Consider the following 16,739-nt stretch of genomic DNA (forward strand, 5'->3'; position numbering starts at 1 on the left):
AGATGTTGGGGACAGGCCCACAATATATTACGTTTTCTAAATCACACATTTCCATCAAACAATCAAAGATAATCACATCACTTACACATATGTACACTGACTTATACATATTGATAATAAAGAAAAGTATGCACCCTTAAATACATACAATTTACAAACGCCTGATGATAGACTGATGAAACGCAGAGAAAGAAAAGGCTTATGCGATCCAATGTGGTTTGCTTCTTGACCAGTATCACACAGCTGCCACATTTATAATGCTCATTAACTGGCCCACAGCAATATATCATCTGAAATGTTTTAAACATTATCCACTAACCACTTGTCATACCTGGGAATAAAACAATGTTCTTCTAGGATCCCTGTTATAAGACTAGTGTTCATAGGTGAGTGATTAGGAATGGGATAATGAGCCAACACCAAAGACTTGATATTACTACACTACTATACTACTACTACCACCACTACTACTATTACTATACTACTACCACTACTACTATACTAACACTACTACTATACTGCTACTACCACTACCATAGTACTACTATACGACTACTATTACTACTACCCCCACTACTACCATGCTACCACTGCTTCTACCACTAGTAACACCACTAATACTACTACCACTACTACTACTCTACTACCAGTAGTACCACTACACAGCAATTAAACACATTGAGCAATATTTAATCAGTTGTAAAGCCATCGACTTTATAAAATAAAGGCTTTTCCGTTTCCCAGGGCATTAAAGTCTGACAGGATCCGACCATCATATGACAGGATCCGACCATCAAGTCTACAACGCCCTCATGGTGCAGACAGACCGGAGGCGACAGGGGGCGTGTCTGTGGAGTGGAGGACCAAAGGGGGCGTGTCTGTGGAGTGGAGGACCAAAGGGGGCGTGTCCGTGGACGCAAGGCATCATGGGAGTTGAATTTAGCGGTCCGAAGTACACCCATGGACCTACTGCTGAACTCTGCGATCCCGTGATCCAGTGTTTCGTCCCCGTTCTCTAAAGTCAAGCTTCACCCATCGCGGACAACTTTAATACGTCCATGACAAGGAGTCACATCACAGACCAGTGTAAAGATGGCTGACACCAGGTGGTAAGAATAAACATAAACCTCTCACTCCACAGCGTCCACACAGTGAGCGCAGTCGCCAATTATTATTGATGGTAGTATTCATATCAGATTATTAACTCCGAGTGTTAACTGACCCGGGCTGAACTCGTCCGACGTGCAGTCATACATCTCTCTCTCTCTCTCTCTCTCTCTCTCTCTCTCTCTCTCTCTCTCTCTCTCTCTCTCTCTCTCTCTCTCTCTCTCTCTCACTATATAACCTAACATGGGCTTAGTAATACGAACACTTACACTACGACAATGTGTCATTCAATTATTAAATGAAGGAGATCTTGAATAAAGAAGATAACTGTCGAAATGGACTATAAGTGTGTGCGCATGCGCGACCTGTCAGTTCTATCTACAAATCTATTGATATCCTCAGATCATAACCATATTATTATTATGACTCTTTGTTACCAGTACCCAAGGCTTTGAGGACACCGCCACTCATGTGAACGTCAAAGTATGTGCTCGCTCTCTCAAGTCTAATATTATGTTCTATCATATAGTTTATTTTTATATCCTATTATATACATTATATATTACTACTACTATTATGCTATACCACTACTGCTACTATTACCATTACTACTACTACTACGACCACGTTTGTGCTCATTCACCAGGAGTACTACGGTAAGGTCCTGAAGAAGACGGTGGATCTGAAGACCAATGCCTGTATGACGCCTTCCTCGCCCGTCCCTCTGCACATCCGCCAGGCGCTGAAGATGGTGCACCCTGAAGTCAGTGACAAGTGAGTCCTCCAGCCGCACCCCGAAACCGTACCCCCAACCGTATCCCTGACCCCCAACCGTACCCCAACGTACCCCTAACCGTACCCCAAAGAGTACCCCTAACCCCTAACCGTACCACAACGTACCCCTAACCCCCAACCGTACCCCAAAGAGTACCCCTAACCCCTAACCGTACCCCAACGTACCCCTAACCGTACCCCAACGTACCCCTAACCCCTAACCGTACCCCAAAGAGTACCCCTAACCCCCAACCGTACCCCAACGTACCCCTAACCCCCAACCGTACCCCAAAGAGTACCCCTAACCCCTAACCGTACCACAACGTACCCCTAACCCCCAACCGTACCCCAAAGAGTACCCCTAACCCCTAACCGTACCACAACGTACCCCTAACCCCTAACCGTACCCCCAACCGTATCCCTAACCGTACCCCAAAGAGTACCCCTAACCCCTAACCGTACCCCCAACCGTATCCCTAACCGTACCCCAAAGAGTACCCCTAACCCCTAACCGTACCCCCAACCGTATCCCTAACCGTACCCCAAAGAGTACCCCTAACCCCCAACCGTACCCCAAAGAGTACCCCTAACCCCCAACCGTACCCCAACGTACCCCTAACCGTACCCCTAACCCCCAACCGTACCCCAACGTACCCCTAACCCCCAACCGTACCACAACGTACCCCTAACCCCCAACCGTACCACAACGTACCCCTAACCCCCAACCGTACCTCTAACCCCCAACCGTACCCCTAACCGTACCCCAAAGAGTACCCCTAACCCCTAACCGTACCTCTAACCCCCAACCGTACCCCTAACCGTATCCCTAACCCCCAACCGTACCCCAACGTACCCCTAACCGTACCCCAAAGAGTACCCCTAACCCCTAACCGTACCCCAAAGAGTACCCCTAACCGTACCCCAAACCGTACCCCCAACCGTATCCCTAACCCCCAACCGTACCCCAAAGAGTACCCCTAACCGTACCCCGTACCCCTAACCGTACCCCCGGTTAAGCATCGGCCGATACCAGTATATACGATACACCCTCCAGCATTGATACGACCAACAGCCCTGGTTCTTATTGAAGGCTTCTCTCACCATGACAGCGCTGTAGAGTCGTATCGCTGCCCCTGGTGGCCGCGCTCTGGTCCCCTGGTGGCCGCGCTCTGGTCCCCTGGTGGCCGCACTCTGGTCCCCTGGTGGCCGCGCTCTGGTCCCCTGGTGGCCGCGCTCTGGTCCCCTGGTGGCCGCGCTCTGGTCCCCTGGTGGCCGCGCTCTGGTCCCCTGGTGAGGTCGGGTAGGAGTGGCTCCTGCTACTTGAATCTGATGACATCACCTTCATGGGTTCAGATATTACATTATTAATATTCATATTAAGTTTACATTGAGGGCCTTTAGCCGACGCTTTCACCCAAAGCCACTTGCAGCCGTCCATACACACGCTAACACCCCGACGGCGGCGTCAGCCCCGCCGGGCGCCGGCCGGCTGGTCAGCAGCAGTCAGGGTGGGGGGTCTCGCCCAGGGACACCTCGGCCCTCCGCTAGGAGGAGCCGGGGGTCGAACCAGCGGGGGGATCGAGCTACACCAGCCGCCCGCCGTAGCGGCTGCTGAATGTTACTCAGGTAGTAAGGTATGAGTAAGGCATGAGGACATTAAAGAGGAATTATCTCCGGTGCTGTCCCCTTCAAACGGAGCCCCCCCTGTGGTCCTGGGACCCCCTGACCCCCCTCCCGGTGTGGCCCCCCAGGTACTACGGCTGTGGTCTGGTGGTCCCGGAGAGCCTGCAGGGCTGCCGCGTGCTGGACCTGGGCAGCGGCAGCGGGAGGGACTGCTACATGCTGAGCCAGCTGGTCGGGGAGAAGGGCTACGTCACGGGGATCGACATGACAGAGGACCAGGTACCAGCACATAGACAGGACCAGGGACCAGTACCAGCACATAGACAGGACCAGGGACCAGTACCAGCACATAGACAGGACCAGGGACCAGCACATAGACAGGACCAGGACCAGGTACCAGCACATAGACAGGACCAGGGACCAGTACCAGCACATAGACAGGACCAGGACCAGGTACCAGCACATAGACAGGACCAGGACCAGCACATAGACAGGACCAGTCCCAGCACATAGACAGGACCAGGGACCAGCACATAGACAGGACCAGGACCAGCACATAGACAGGACCAGGACCAGCACATAGACAGGACCAGTACCAGCACATAGACAGGACCAGGGACCAGCACATAGACAAGACCAGGGACCAGTACCAGCACATAGACAGGACCAGGGACAACTACCAGCACATAGACAGGACCAGGTACCAGCACATAGACAGGACCAGGTACCAGCACATAGACAGGACCAGGACCAGCACATAGACAGGACCAGGTACCAGCACATAGACAGGACCAGGACCAGCACATAGACAGGACCAGGTACCAGCACATAGACAGGACCAGGACCAGCACATAGACAGGACCAGGTACCAGCACATAGACAGGACCAGGACCAGCACATAGACAGGACCAGCACATAGACAGGACCAGGACCAGCACATAGACAGGACCAGGTACCAGCACATAGACAGGACCAGGTACCAGCACATAGACAGGACCAGGTACCAGCACATAGACAGGACCAGAACCAGCACATAGACAGGACCGGGACCAGCACATAGACAGGACCAGGACCAGCACATAGACAGGACCAGGGACCAGCACATAGACAGGACCAGGACCAGCACATAGACAGGACCAGGTACCAGCACATAGACAGGACCGGGACCAGCACATAGACAGGACCAGGGACCAGTACCAGCACATAGACAGGACCATGTACCAGCACATAGACAGGACCAGGACCAGAGACCAGCAGACCATAGACAGGACCAGGACTGTTCTGTCTATAGGTCTTACTGTTCTGACTGTTCTTCCGTCTATAGGTCCCTGACTGTTCTTCTGTCTACAGGTCTTACTGTTCTCTGACTGTTCTTCTGTCTATAGTTCTTAGTGTTCTCTGACTGTTCTTCTGTCTATAGTTCTTACTGTTCTCTGACTGGTCTTCTCTCTATAGGTTCCTGACTGTTCTTCTGTCTACAGGTCTTACTGTTCTCTAACTGTTCTTCCCTCTATAGGTCCCTGACTGTTTGTGTGTCTCGTTGCTCTAGCTGGAGGTGGCCAGGACGTACGTCGACTACCACATGAAGGAGTTTGGCTACAAGAAGCCCAACGTCAGTTTTGTCCAGGGATACATCGAGGCCCTGAAGGAGGCGGGCATCGAGGACGGGTCCTGTGACATCATCATGTAAGACCGCCATCACCCAGTGAGGTCTTTCTCCTCGTTCGTTCCTCTCTCCTTCTGTGGAACATTTGTGTTTTCATGAGTTGCATCCATGAAGTCGTTTTACTAAAGAGGCTTGGTTGTGTTTGATGTTCCAGTTCCAACTGCGTGGTGAATCTGTCTCCGGACAAGAAGCGGGTTCTGGAGGAGGCGTTCCGCGTTCTGAAGGTAAGGCGTGGTTTCTGCCCTCCACATGTGACCTCTGACCTCTTCCTGTGACCTTGACAACCTTAAAATAATTAAGTGAAAGTCTCCAGATAAAATGTGAATCGCTGTTTTTTAAATACCTTGTGTGGACCTATGACACAGTCAACATTGTAAAGTAATGAGTGGTTTTAAATGGTTTCATCACGTTGATCATCAGGATGGGGGTGAGTTCTACTTCAGTGACGTCTACAGCAGCAGGCGGCTGACGGAGGAGCTCAGACGCCACCAGGTCCTTTGGGGTAGGGCTCCCATTTTAATACATTTCAATATGTTGTACGACTACTTCTACTACACTATACTACACTACCATTACTACTACTATACTACACTACTATTACTACTACTACTACTACTACACTACACTACTATACTACTAATACTACTATTGCTATTACTAGTAACTACTACTACTACTATACCACTACTACTACTATACTACTACCACCACTACTACAAATACTACTATACCACTAGTACCACTACTATTATTCTACTACTTCTACTATACCACTAATACCACTATTACTACTATACTACTACTACCACTACTACAACTACTACTATACCACTACTACCACTACTACCACTGCTACCACTATTACTAGTACTACTACTCTACAACTACTACGCTACATAACTAGTACAACTACTACGCTATATAAATTGTATTTATTATTATTATTATTACTAAAACTACTACTATACCACTAATACCACTACTACCACTACTACTTCTACTCTACAACTACTACTCTACTACCACTACTACTCTGCTACTACTCTGCTACTACTCTACTACCACTACTACCACTACTACTCTGCTACTACTCTACTACCCCCTCTGCCCGTCACTGAGCTGCTCTCTCCCCCAGGCGAGTGCATCAGTGGGGCTCTGTGGTGGGAGGACCTCCTCCAGCTGGCCGGGGCGGTGGGCTTCAGCGCGCCCCGCCTGGTGACCGCCAAACCCGTCACCGTGGACAACAGCGAGCTGCAGAGCATTCTGGGTAACCCTTCCGCCGCCTCGGGGATCGTCAGGTCACTGCGACACAGGTCACACAGGTCACAGTGGGCTACGTTCTGAACACCTTCTCTCTCTCCTGGCCTCAGGGGACTTCCGCTTCGTCTCGGCCACGTACCGGCTCTTCAAGGTCCCGGCCGGCGCCCGGACGCCCGCCCTGGTCATGTACGAGGGCAACGTCACCGGCCTGGAGGAGAGCTTCACCCTTGACACGCACTACACCTTCAAGGTCAGCCCTGAACAGCACCTAGAGCGAACCAGAGGCACAAGAGGCTTCAGAGGATACACGTTGAGGGACTGATGAGAGTTGCTCCGATACCGACACCAGTAGTGGAGAGTCCTCCGGTACGGCCTGCAGATCTCTAGAACATCACAACACTACGGCGTTATGCTGCGTTCGTTATCTCTAGAACATCACAACACTACGGCGTTATGCTGCGTTCGTTATCTCTAGAACATCACAACACTACGGCGTTATGCTGCGTTCGTTATCTCTAGAACAGAGGTCTCAGAGTCAAGGCCCGCGGGCCACTTGTGGCCCGCCGGCCGACATTTTGTGGCCCTCGAGTGGTCGTCAGTATGTAATGTTAATGTGGCCCACGTGTCTTTACCAAACGCGCTTTGGCCCGCATGGGCTACCATAGCAGGCAGCCAGCCAGGTTGCTAGGAAATGCAGCAAGCAACGGAGTGACACCAAGTGGAAGCGTAGCGTCACATCATGTCCCTCTCAAAACCCAGTGGGAAAAGAAAGGTTGACGATGTCCACAGACAATTTCATGAAAGGTGGGAGTTAGAATATTTTTTTGTTGAGCACAGGGGAACCCCTACCTGCCTTGTATGTGCTGAAAAAGTTGCCGTTGTCAAAGAATACAACATCAGACGCCATTACTCAACGAGGCATGCCGAGGAGTATGCGAAATACCGGGGAGATGAGAGGGAGAAGCGAGTCACAGACCTAAAGAAATGTTTCACCTGGCAACAAACTCTCTTTAGGAAACCAACCGACGAGGCTGATAAAGCAGTAAAGGCCAGCTTTACACTGAGCGAAATGATCGCTAAGGCAGGAAAGCCTTTTACAGAAGGAGTGTATGTTGCAGGCTGCGAGTATTGTCTGCCCCGAAAAGAGAGCTCAGTTTGCCAGCATCAGCTTGTCACCTAACACAGTGGCAGAGCGTGTTACCGAGCTGTCAGGTAACATTTATGGTCAACTACGTGACAAAGTCAAAATACTTCCGTGCGTACTCAGTGGCCCTGGATGAGAGCACAGACACCACTGACACTGCCCAACTGGCAATATACGTCCGTGGTGTTGATGATAATAGGCGCCTCTAAATTAAATGTATTATTATTATTATTATAAGTTTCATGTAACGGAGGAATTACTCAGGGTTATCCCTATGTGTGGCCAAACCACTGCGCAGGAGATATTCCGCCAGCTGTGTGATGCCCTCTCGGATGCTGGTCTGTCATGGAAAAGGTTGGCTGGGATAACTACAGACGGAGCGCCTTCAATGACAGGGAGGAAGAATGGACTTGTTGCACTTGTGCAAAAAAAATTGAAAGAGGAGGGTGTGGAGGAGCGCTGTCAGGTCTCTGGCTGCAAAAAGTAGACAAGAGAGTCCTATGTTCTGAAGAACTGTTCAATGTTCACTTAAAAAAGAGACTTGTTCTTACTTCCCTGGGTAAAAAAGGTACAATTAAAATTACATTTTTTTCCCAGAGGAATTTATGTTTATAATTACTGTTCATGCACTTTGAGATTGTTTACATTGCAATACAAATTTAATAATAATAATAATAAATGTCGGTTGAGGAACTGTTATGTAATAATAAATGTCTGTGAAGGTTGGAACAGTTGTTTTCTAAATAATTTTTTATTTTTTTTTTCAGAGGAATTTATTTATGTTCTGTTTATGCACTTTGAGAATGTTGAACTGTTGATGAACTGTTAATAATAAATATTGAGAAAATTGGAACAGTTTATTTTATTTTATACTAAACACCCTTTTTAAGAAATACCTGAGTACTTGTGGCCCAACCTCAGCCAAGCTCTTCCTCCAGTGGCCCCCAGGTAATTTGAGTTTGAGACCCCTGCTCTAGAACATCACAACACTACGGCGTTATGCTGCGTTTGTTATCTCTAGAACATCACAACACTACGGCGTTATGCTGCGTTCGTTATCTCTAGAACATCACAACACTACGGCGTTATGCTGCGTTCGTTAACGGTCGAAGGAGGAACGTCGGAACTCATCTCTGACCTACGTGTGTTTGAGCCGTAAAAACACGGATGCTCACGATAAACTACAAGAATACAAACGTAGCATTCTAATATAGATTATAAACGTAGCATTCTGTTATAGGTTATAAACGTAGCATTCTGTTATAGGTTATAAACGTAGCATTCTGTTATAGGTTATAAACGTAGCATTCTGTTATAGGTTATAAACGTAGCATTCTGTTATCGATTATAAACGTAATCGATCTAGTTCTGAAAGAAGAAGAGTCAACAGTAAGTGAACCGACTTTACATTGCGGACATCGTAAGAGAACCCAGTGCTATAATAAGAACAAGTGCTGTTAGTCATAGCAATGCTAGATGCTGTATCGGTATATACCTGGTACCTGCCGATACTCAGGTGGAGGAGGCGGTGGTATTGAGGCTGAATGTGTGTTTGTGTTCCAGGTGGAGGAGGCGGTGGTATTGAGGCTGAATGTGTGTTTGTGTTCCAGGTGGAGGAGGCGGTGGTGGTGGACGGCGAGGTGGCAGAGATCCTGAGCCGCTCCCGGTTCTCCGATGCGTTCACCGTGCAGCGGGGCGCTCTGGCCCCGCCCGGCGCTGCCGCTCCCAAAGTGAGTACTGAACTCTCAGGAGAAGTTCCCGTACCATCTTCTCCTTCCTGATGGGCTGATACCGAGAACATAGCGATACAGCGCCGTCGAGCGTTGCTATCAGTAGCCTGCCCACCATGACGGGGATGGACTGTCGCTTCACTGACAAGATCATTTCAATCTATTATCTTTAATTATAATATTACAGGGTTAGGGTAGGTCGGAGATGACCGAACGCAGCATAACACCGTAGTGTTGTGATGTTCTCCGCCTGCGTCGTAAAGGAGCGCGTCATGTGATCGGGTCGGATCGGCGCAGAGACCTGCGTACTCGCCGACGCTCCGTTCAGTATCGGAGGTATCGGATTCGGAACAACTCCGGTTGTCTCAGACCAGGAGAGGTGTGTGAACGCAGGCCCGCCCCTCCTCTGGGTCAGAGGTCGGTGTGTCTGTAGCATCGACCCCGCGCTGGCCCCGCCCCCCCCTGTGTTCACTGTGATCACACGGTCGGACACGCGGAGAGGCACGGGCGGCATGTGGCTCAGGGGGCAGAGCGGGGTGGCTGGTAACCAGAAGGTCGCTGGTTCGATCCCCGGCTCCTCCTAGCGGAGTGTCGAGGTGTCCCTGAGGGAGACGCCTCCCCCTGACTGCTCCTGACCAGCTGGCTGTCGCCCTGCGGGGCTGACTCCGCCGTCGGGGTGGGAATGAAAGCGTCAACGGGTGAATGTGAGTGGATATTGTACGTGCTTTGAGCGGCCGCTGGTCGGACCAGCGCGGTCGCCCTCCTCCCGTTCCAGCGCTAGAGGCCAGTGTGTTTGTAGTGTCACCCGGCTCTGGCCCCACCCCTGAGACCTGCTGGGTTCTGTGTAGCCGGTCATACACGCAGAGAAGCAGACACCCAGAGGATGGACATGTGTACGCACACACATGTTGGACTCACACACCCCCACACTCAGGGTCAGACAGCTGTGGCAGAGTCATAACGAGACCGGGCCACGGTGGGGAACCTTGACAGGAAGGAATGTTCTTCTCCCGGCCAATGGGATGACAGCTTATCTGCTTTCATGGCCAATCCACACACACACGTGCACACACACACACACACACACACACACACACACACACACACACACACACACACACACACATGTTTTTCATTGTGCATCCCAGTGCGTTCAGTATGGGTAGGATTCAGTGCTGGTGTCTCCATGGTGGGCAGAATGGATCCAGCCTTAGTGTGTCTGAGGCGGGGGTCTCCTGGCCAGGCTGGGGCCAGACTTCAGTCAGCTCAGTGTACTGGTGATAGGGATCAGACCGCCCTCAATGTACTGGGGATAATGGTCAGACTGTTCAAAGAGCGACCCCTCCACATGCTTATATAATGAAGCAAGATAAAAGGACAAATCTAAAGAGCCATAAATCATATGTCAATATATAACCTAGACACATGTGTATTATGTGATGCATGACCCCCATTTATAGATATGATATAACCCAATGTGAATAGGTTGTACCCTTTCAAGGTGTTTCAATTGATCAATAAAGCAGAACAGGTTATTGTCTGAATGTCAGTGGTGTTGGTTGATGTTATGGACAATGTTTCTACAGACAGACGTTGTGAATCCGTTTGAGCTGAGCCAACGGAAGGAGAATGCAGTTCCCGGACCTGCCACAGGGGGATGCTGTGGGGCAAAGTCAACCGCATGCTGCAAATAAATAAGCGGAGAGATGTTGATTGATTTCCTACTGTCAAGTATGGAATTCATTCGTACATCATTCATGTCTTAGCTTTCCTCAATAACCAATGCTTTTTTCAAGGTAGAAAAAAAATGAGTAGGTCGATGGAATGCTTTTGTAATTTGCCCATAATTCGCCTAGGAGAATATCCTACTTTCAGAATGAGTTGATATAATAAAGTATTATATGAAATATGTAGTATTCAGCTTTATACCTCTGAAAAGTCGTGACATCACAATGTTACAATGTTTTCATGATGGGTGGACTTCTGCATTTTAAATAAAGGATTCAAATCAAGACTGCTTACGCCTTGCATTAATTTGGTTAGATATGATGATAAGAGGCGGGATGCACACTATGCAGAACTTACCTGATCCAACAGGATTCTACTGAATAATTCTGGGGGTCGGCTGATGTGTAGTTTGCTCTCCACCTGCGTGACCCCAACATAGATTGAAGTTGGATAACGTTGTTCATAAATGTCGTAATGATGTGTGTTGTTTTTGGCAAATAATGTATAAATGTTCTAACAAGTTCAGAGGAAAACATAAAGAGGCGTGCCTCGAATGAGCCGACGTCACTTCATAAATGATGAATATATTTAAAACATAAGAGTAGCAGTGTGTCTACTCTTGACCGTCAGCTCAGACCATTCAGTCAATAAAAAAACGAAATGCATCATAAATATTTTTGAATTAAAGAGATAATTGCACCAACCTCATCCCACAAATCAATGCATCTCATTAAGTCACGAGAAAAGTCCTATGTGTGTGTGTGTGTGTGTGTGTGTGTGTGTGTGTGTGTGTGTGTGTGTGTGTGTGTGTGTGTGTGTGTGTGTGTTTTTGTGCATAAATTCGTGCATGCGTGTGTGCGCGCGCGCGCGTGTGTCTTCGCAAGCGGTGCCCCTGCCCTGCTGTCTGATTGGCTGCGCGGCCCGCCTACACCCCGCCCCCCGAGCGGCCTTCGCTGCACGGGATTGGCCGCCACCGCCGCCCGTCCCGGGACATCCAGGGAGGCACGGGTTCGCACGCAGCGGCGCTCCGGTGAGGCGACAGAACCCGAAGCGTAGTGGAGCCAAGCGGGTCCCGATGCACGAGTCACGGCGACCATCGGCGGGGATGAGGGCGCACTCCAGCTGCCTCTGATTATTAAAAGTATATAAATATCACTATGGCCGACGCGTCCGAACCAGCACCAGCGACTGCAAAAATGGCGTCATCATGCGCCCGGGTCCGAGCTCTGATGACCATCCTCCTGCTCCTGGCGGCCAGCGGCGGCTGCGTCGCCCCGACGAGCGGCGCGGAGGCGGCGGAGGAGGCGGTGATCTTCGGGCTGCGCCTGGAGGACACGGACGACATCTCCTTCATGGACCGGGGCCACCTGCGCGTCAGCGAGCGGGCTCGCGTGAAACTACGGATATTCGGGCAGAACATCAACAACGAGACCTGGTCCAAGATCGCCTTCACGGAGCACGAGCGGAGCCGCGGAGGAGCCGCCGCCACTGGGAGCCTCGAAGGCGACGCGTCGCGGGACAACCGGAGCCGGGAGGAGACGTCGGGTACCGGGCATCCGTGCGGCATCAGGACGTCAGACATCATCATCTTGCCCAGCATCGTACTGAGCCGCAAGACGTCGGGCGTGGTGGAGATCGACGTGAAGCCTTTACGCAAAACGGAACGGAGTAAGTCGTACTACTTTTGCATCGCCACCTCCACGCCGGCGGCGCCCGGGGCGCACGGGGCACACGGGGCGCACGACCCGTGGACGGAGCACACCTGGGTGTACCACGACGGCGAGGACACCAAGGTGATCGTGGTGGAGGAGAAGAAGTTCCTGCTGCCCTTCTGGCTGCAGGTGATCTTCATCTCCATGCTCCTTTGCCTCTCGGGGATGTTCTCCGGGCTGAACCTCGGCCTCATGGCGCTGGACCCCATGGAACTCCAGATCGTGCAGAACTGCGGCACCGAGAAGGAGAAGAACTACGCCAAGAAGATCGAGCCGGTGCGTAGCCAGGGGAACTACCTGCTGTGCTCGCTGTTGCTAGGCAACGTGCTGGTGAACACCACGCTCACCATCCTCCTGGACGACATCGCGGGGTCGGGGCTCATCGCCGTGGTGATGTCCACCATCGGGATCGTGATCTTCGGGGAGATCGTCCCGCAGGCCATCTGCTCGCGGCACGGCCTGGCCGTGGGCGCCAACACCATCTTCCTCACCAAGTTCTTCATGCTGCTCACCTTCCCCGCGTCCTACCCGGTGAGCAAGCTCCTGGACTACCTCCTGGGCCAGGAGATCGGCACGGTGTACAACCGGGAGAAGCTCCTGGAGATGCTGCGGGTCACGGACCCGTACAACGACCTGGTGAAGGAGGAGCTCAACATCATCCAGGGAGCCCTGGAGCTGCGGACTAAGACAGTGGAGGACGTGCAGACGCCGCTGCGGGACTGCTTCATGATCCCCGGGGACGCTGTCCTGGACTTCAGTACCATGTCGGAGGTGATGGAGAGTGGCTACACGCGCATCCCCGTGTTCGAGGGCGACCGCTCCAACATCGTGGACCTGCTCTTCGTCAAGGACCTGGCCTTCGTTGACCCGGACGACTGCACCCCCCTGAAGACCATCACCAAGTTCTACAGCCACCAGCTGCACTTTGTCTTCAACGACACCAAGTTGGATACGATGCTGGAGGAGTTCAAGAAAGGTAAGGTGTTCCTCCTGGAGATAGGGCTATCTTCCGTTCTGTAATGATTGGTGGGGATGTTGGCCCATGGAGATAGTTGGTTATAGCGGAGTGATGAGGTGGTGACCTCTTCCTGTTATCCTGATGTTATGTCACGTCAGGCGGACGGGGGACATTGGGACACAGGTGAGGACAGCCACTCAGCTGGGATCACTGGACGTGTAATGGTTTGATTAGGATCAAGTCCTTAGTAAAGCGCGTGGTTCTTGTTTCATATTCAGTGTGTGAAGATAGAAGATGAGTCTGCTGGGGTTGGGGTGAGGTCAGGGTTCAGCGTGGGTCGGGGCAGAGCCAGGCATCAGGGTCCTGGGAGTTGCACCCTCCCCTGGAGCACTGAGGGGGCGGACTGAGCTCAGCAGCAAGTCTGGAGGGTACAACAGACCTCCAGTCTGCTTGGAGCCGCAAGGCCATGGGCAGCTAGAGAGAGGCGGACCCGGGGGTCCAGTGGGAATCAGGTGTGAATGTGGTGTGAATCCGGTGTAAATGTTGTGTGAATCCAGTGTAAACGTGGTGTGATTCCAGTGTAAATGTGGTGTGAATCCAGTGTAAACGTGGTGTGATTCCAGTGTAAATGTGGTGTGAATCCAGTGTAAACGTGGTGTGATTCCAGTGTAAATGTGGTGTGAATCCAGTGTAAACATGGTGTGATTCCAGTGTAAATGTGGTGTGAATCCAGTGTAAACGTGGTGTGAATCCAGTGTAAATGTGGTGTGAATCCAGTGTAAATGTGGTGTGATTCCAGTGTAAATGTGGTGTGAATCCAGTGTAAATGTGGTGTGAATCCAGTGTAAATGTGGTGTGAATCCAGTGTAAATCATGTGTAAACTAACACAACAAAGGCTGGATCGTACATGTCTTCCACTTTACAATAAGGTTAAATTAATTCAGCATTATTTATCATCAGTCAATGCATCAACCTAAGTTAACAAACAGTTAATTAAGTTAACCAACAGTTATCTAAGGGTCTTATTCACTAATGGGATTCGTGTTGACTCATGGTGTGCATGTTAAGTGAGGTATTTCCTTAACCCCTGCCCAGCCTTAACCCTAACGCTAGCCCCGATGCTAATGCTACATCACCATGCTGATCACTGCATTAGCTAACGCTAGCCCCGATGCTAATGCTACATCACCATGCTGATCACTGCATTAATGGATGGACCCACACTGGTGTCCCAAATATACTGGTTGGTTCCTTTATCCAAGCCCCTCAAAGCCAGCACAGCCGTGGGGAGGGGGGTGAGGGGGGGGCAAGGTGCACCTGCTGTGGCCTCTCTGTGGTGGTCACTTCCTGTCGAGGGGGAGGAAAGCAGGTCGCTATCTCTCTCCATCACTTCCATTCACTGTTAATGTTTACACCAGCCTCCTTGTCTCTCTCTTCTCTCTCTCTTACACTACCCTCACTCTCTCCTTCGCGCTCTCTCTCTCCTCCCAGTTTTTGTCATCGCTTCCCCTTCCCCCTCCCCCCTCCTCCCTAGTTTGAGTTCTGAATGACTTGTAGGACATGTGGAAAAGCTGTCGCGACTAGCGAGGTGATCGGGTTATCAGGTGTGGGCATCTTGTTTAAGAACCTGCTTAAACGCGCTCTCTCTCTCTCTCTCTCTCTCTCTCTCTCTCTCTCTCTCTCTCTCTCTCTCTCTCTCTCTCTCTCTCTCTCTCTCTCTCTCTCTCTCTCTCTCTCTCTCTCTCTCTCTCTCTCTCTCTCTCTCTCTCTCTCTCTCTCTCTCTCTCTCTCTCTCTCTCTCTCTCTCTCTCTCTCAGTGATGGGGGTGATAACACCTTTTGTCCTGCCTCTGGAATGCCGTCGTGTGGATAATGAGTAACCACCTCTATCCCCCCAAGCCGCTGTGTGGTGTGTGGTGTGTGGTGTGGGCATGCTGTCCTGGGTGGTGTGTGTGTGTGTGTTTGCATGTTGTGCGCCTGTGTGGGTGTGTGACTTTTAATTTGCATGGCGTGTGAAGAGATGTTAACATCTTGTAACCTGATGTTTTACATTTTTTCATCCCTGCCCGGTCAGAGGTTAGCGGCGCTTTCTGCGAGGTCGGGAAAGACGACCATTACCATGACAACGGCTGAGGCTAGAGGCCGAACCAGGGGGGGCGGAGGCTGACCCAGGGGGGGCGGAGGCTGACCCAGGGGGGGCGGAGGCTGACCCAGGGGGGGGCGGAGGCTGAACCAGGGGGGCGGAGGCTGAACCAGGGGGGGCGGAGGCTGACCCAGGGGGGTGGAGGCTGACCCAGGGGGGGCGGAGGCTGAACCAGGGGGGTGGAGGCTGAACCAGGGGGGTGGAGGCTGACCCAGGGGGGGCGGAGGCTGAACCAGGGGGGTGGAGGCTGAACCAGGGGGGGTGGAGGCTGAACCAGGGCCTGGCCGCGGGCTAGCTGGCGGGGGCTAGCTGGCCGGGGGCTAGCTGGCGGGGGCTAGCTGGCCGGGGGCTAGCTGGCGGGGGCTAGCCGGTGGGGGCTAGCTGGCGGGGGCTAGCTGGCCGGGGGCTAGCTGGCGGGGGCTAGCCGGCGGGGGCTAGCTGGCGGGGGCTAGCTGGCCGGGGGCTAGCCGGCGGGGGCTAGCTGGCGGGGGCTAGCTGGCGGGGGCTAGCCGGCTCGCTGGCCTGCAGCTCAGTGTAGGATGAAGGCTGCGACCTTCTCCTGAGGAAGGAGAGCGCTAGAAGCCGAAGGAGCGGCTCTGTAGTTCGAGTCATGCCCGTAGTTCGAGTCATGCCTCTGCTCGTATTGTTCCCTTTTGACAGGTCAAAGGTCAAACTAATTCAAGAGACACGTCATTAATGGAGTCCAGCTCATTGCTTCTAGACGGTGACTGAGCGTAGTGAAGAGCCTCGGGAAGACCACAGCACACCGATGGTAAACAACGCCGTTTCAAAGAGGAGAGTGTCGGTGCAATGGTTCACACCGACCGTGAAGTTAGATTCATTATGGTGCGATCATGACAACCTTTGCCTTCGTCATAAGAGGATTAATGAGGA

The 16,739-nt window shown here is 51.7% G+C and overlaps 2 protein-coding genes across 3 annotated transcripts; both read left to right on the top strand.

Moving 5' to 3' along the window:
* The first annotated feature begins 919 nt into the window (after nucleotides 1-919).
* On the top strand, nucleotides 920-11,316 carry as3mt (arsenite methyltransferase). 2 transcript variants are annotated; one of them, XM_060048297.1, is made up of 11 exons: nucleotides 921-1,109; nucleotides 1,548-1,590; nucleotides 1,754-1,881; nucleotides 3,633-3,783; nucleotides 5,054-5,190; nucleotides 5,325-5,394; nucleotides 5,591-5,672; nucleotides 6,306-6,437; nucleotides 6,541-6,680; nucleotides 9,185-9,304; nucleotides 10,891-11,316. In XM_060048297.1, exons 1-11 carry the CDS (start codon nucleotides 1,093-1,095, stop codon nucleotides 10,996-10,998), a joined length of 1,128 nt encoding a protein of 375 aa, XP_059904280.1. In that variant the 5' UTR covers nucleotides 921-1,092; the 3' UTR covers nucleotides 10,999-11,316. The 2 variants fall into 2 exon arrangements, with proteins under 2 accessions (XP_059904281.1, XP_059904280.1); XM_060048298.1 differs by lacking the exons at nucleotides 9,185-9,304; nucleotides 10,891-11,316 and adding an exon at nucleotides 9,091-9,178 and having other exon boundaries at nucleotides 920-1,109.
* Nucleotides 11,317-12,005: 689 nt separating this feature from the next.
* Nucleotides 12,006-13,940, top strand: cnnm2b (cyclin and CBS domain divalent metal cation transport mediator 2b). Its single transcript, XM_060048295.1, has one exon. The coding sequence runs from the start codon at nucleotides 12,190-12,192 to the stop codon at nucleotides 13,762-13,764; it is 1,575 nt and encodes a 524-aa protein (XP_059904278.1). The 5' UTR covers nucleotides 12,006-12,189; the 3' UTR covers nucleotides 13,765-13,940.
* Nucleotides 13,941-16,739: the final 2,799 nt, after the last annotated feature.

Source organism: Gadus macrocephalus, chromosome 3, assembly GCF_031168955.1.
Source record: "Gadus macrocephalus chromosome 3, ASM3116895v1".
Lineage (NCBI taxonomy): Eukaryota > Metazoa > Chordata > Actinopteri > Gadiformes > Gadidae > Gadus > Gadus macrocephalus.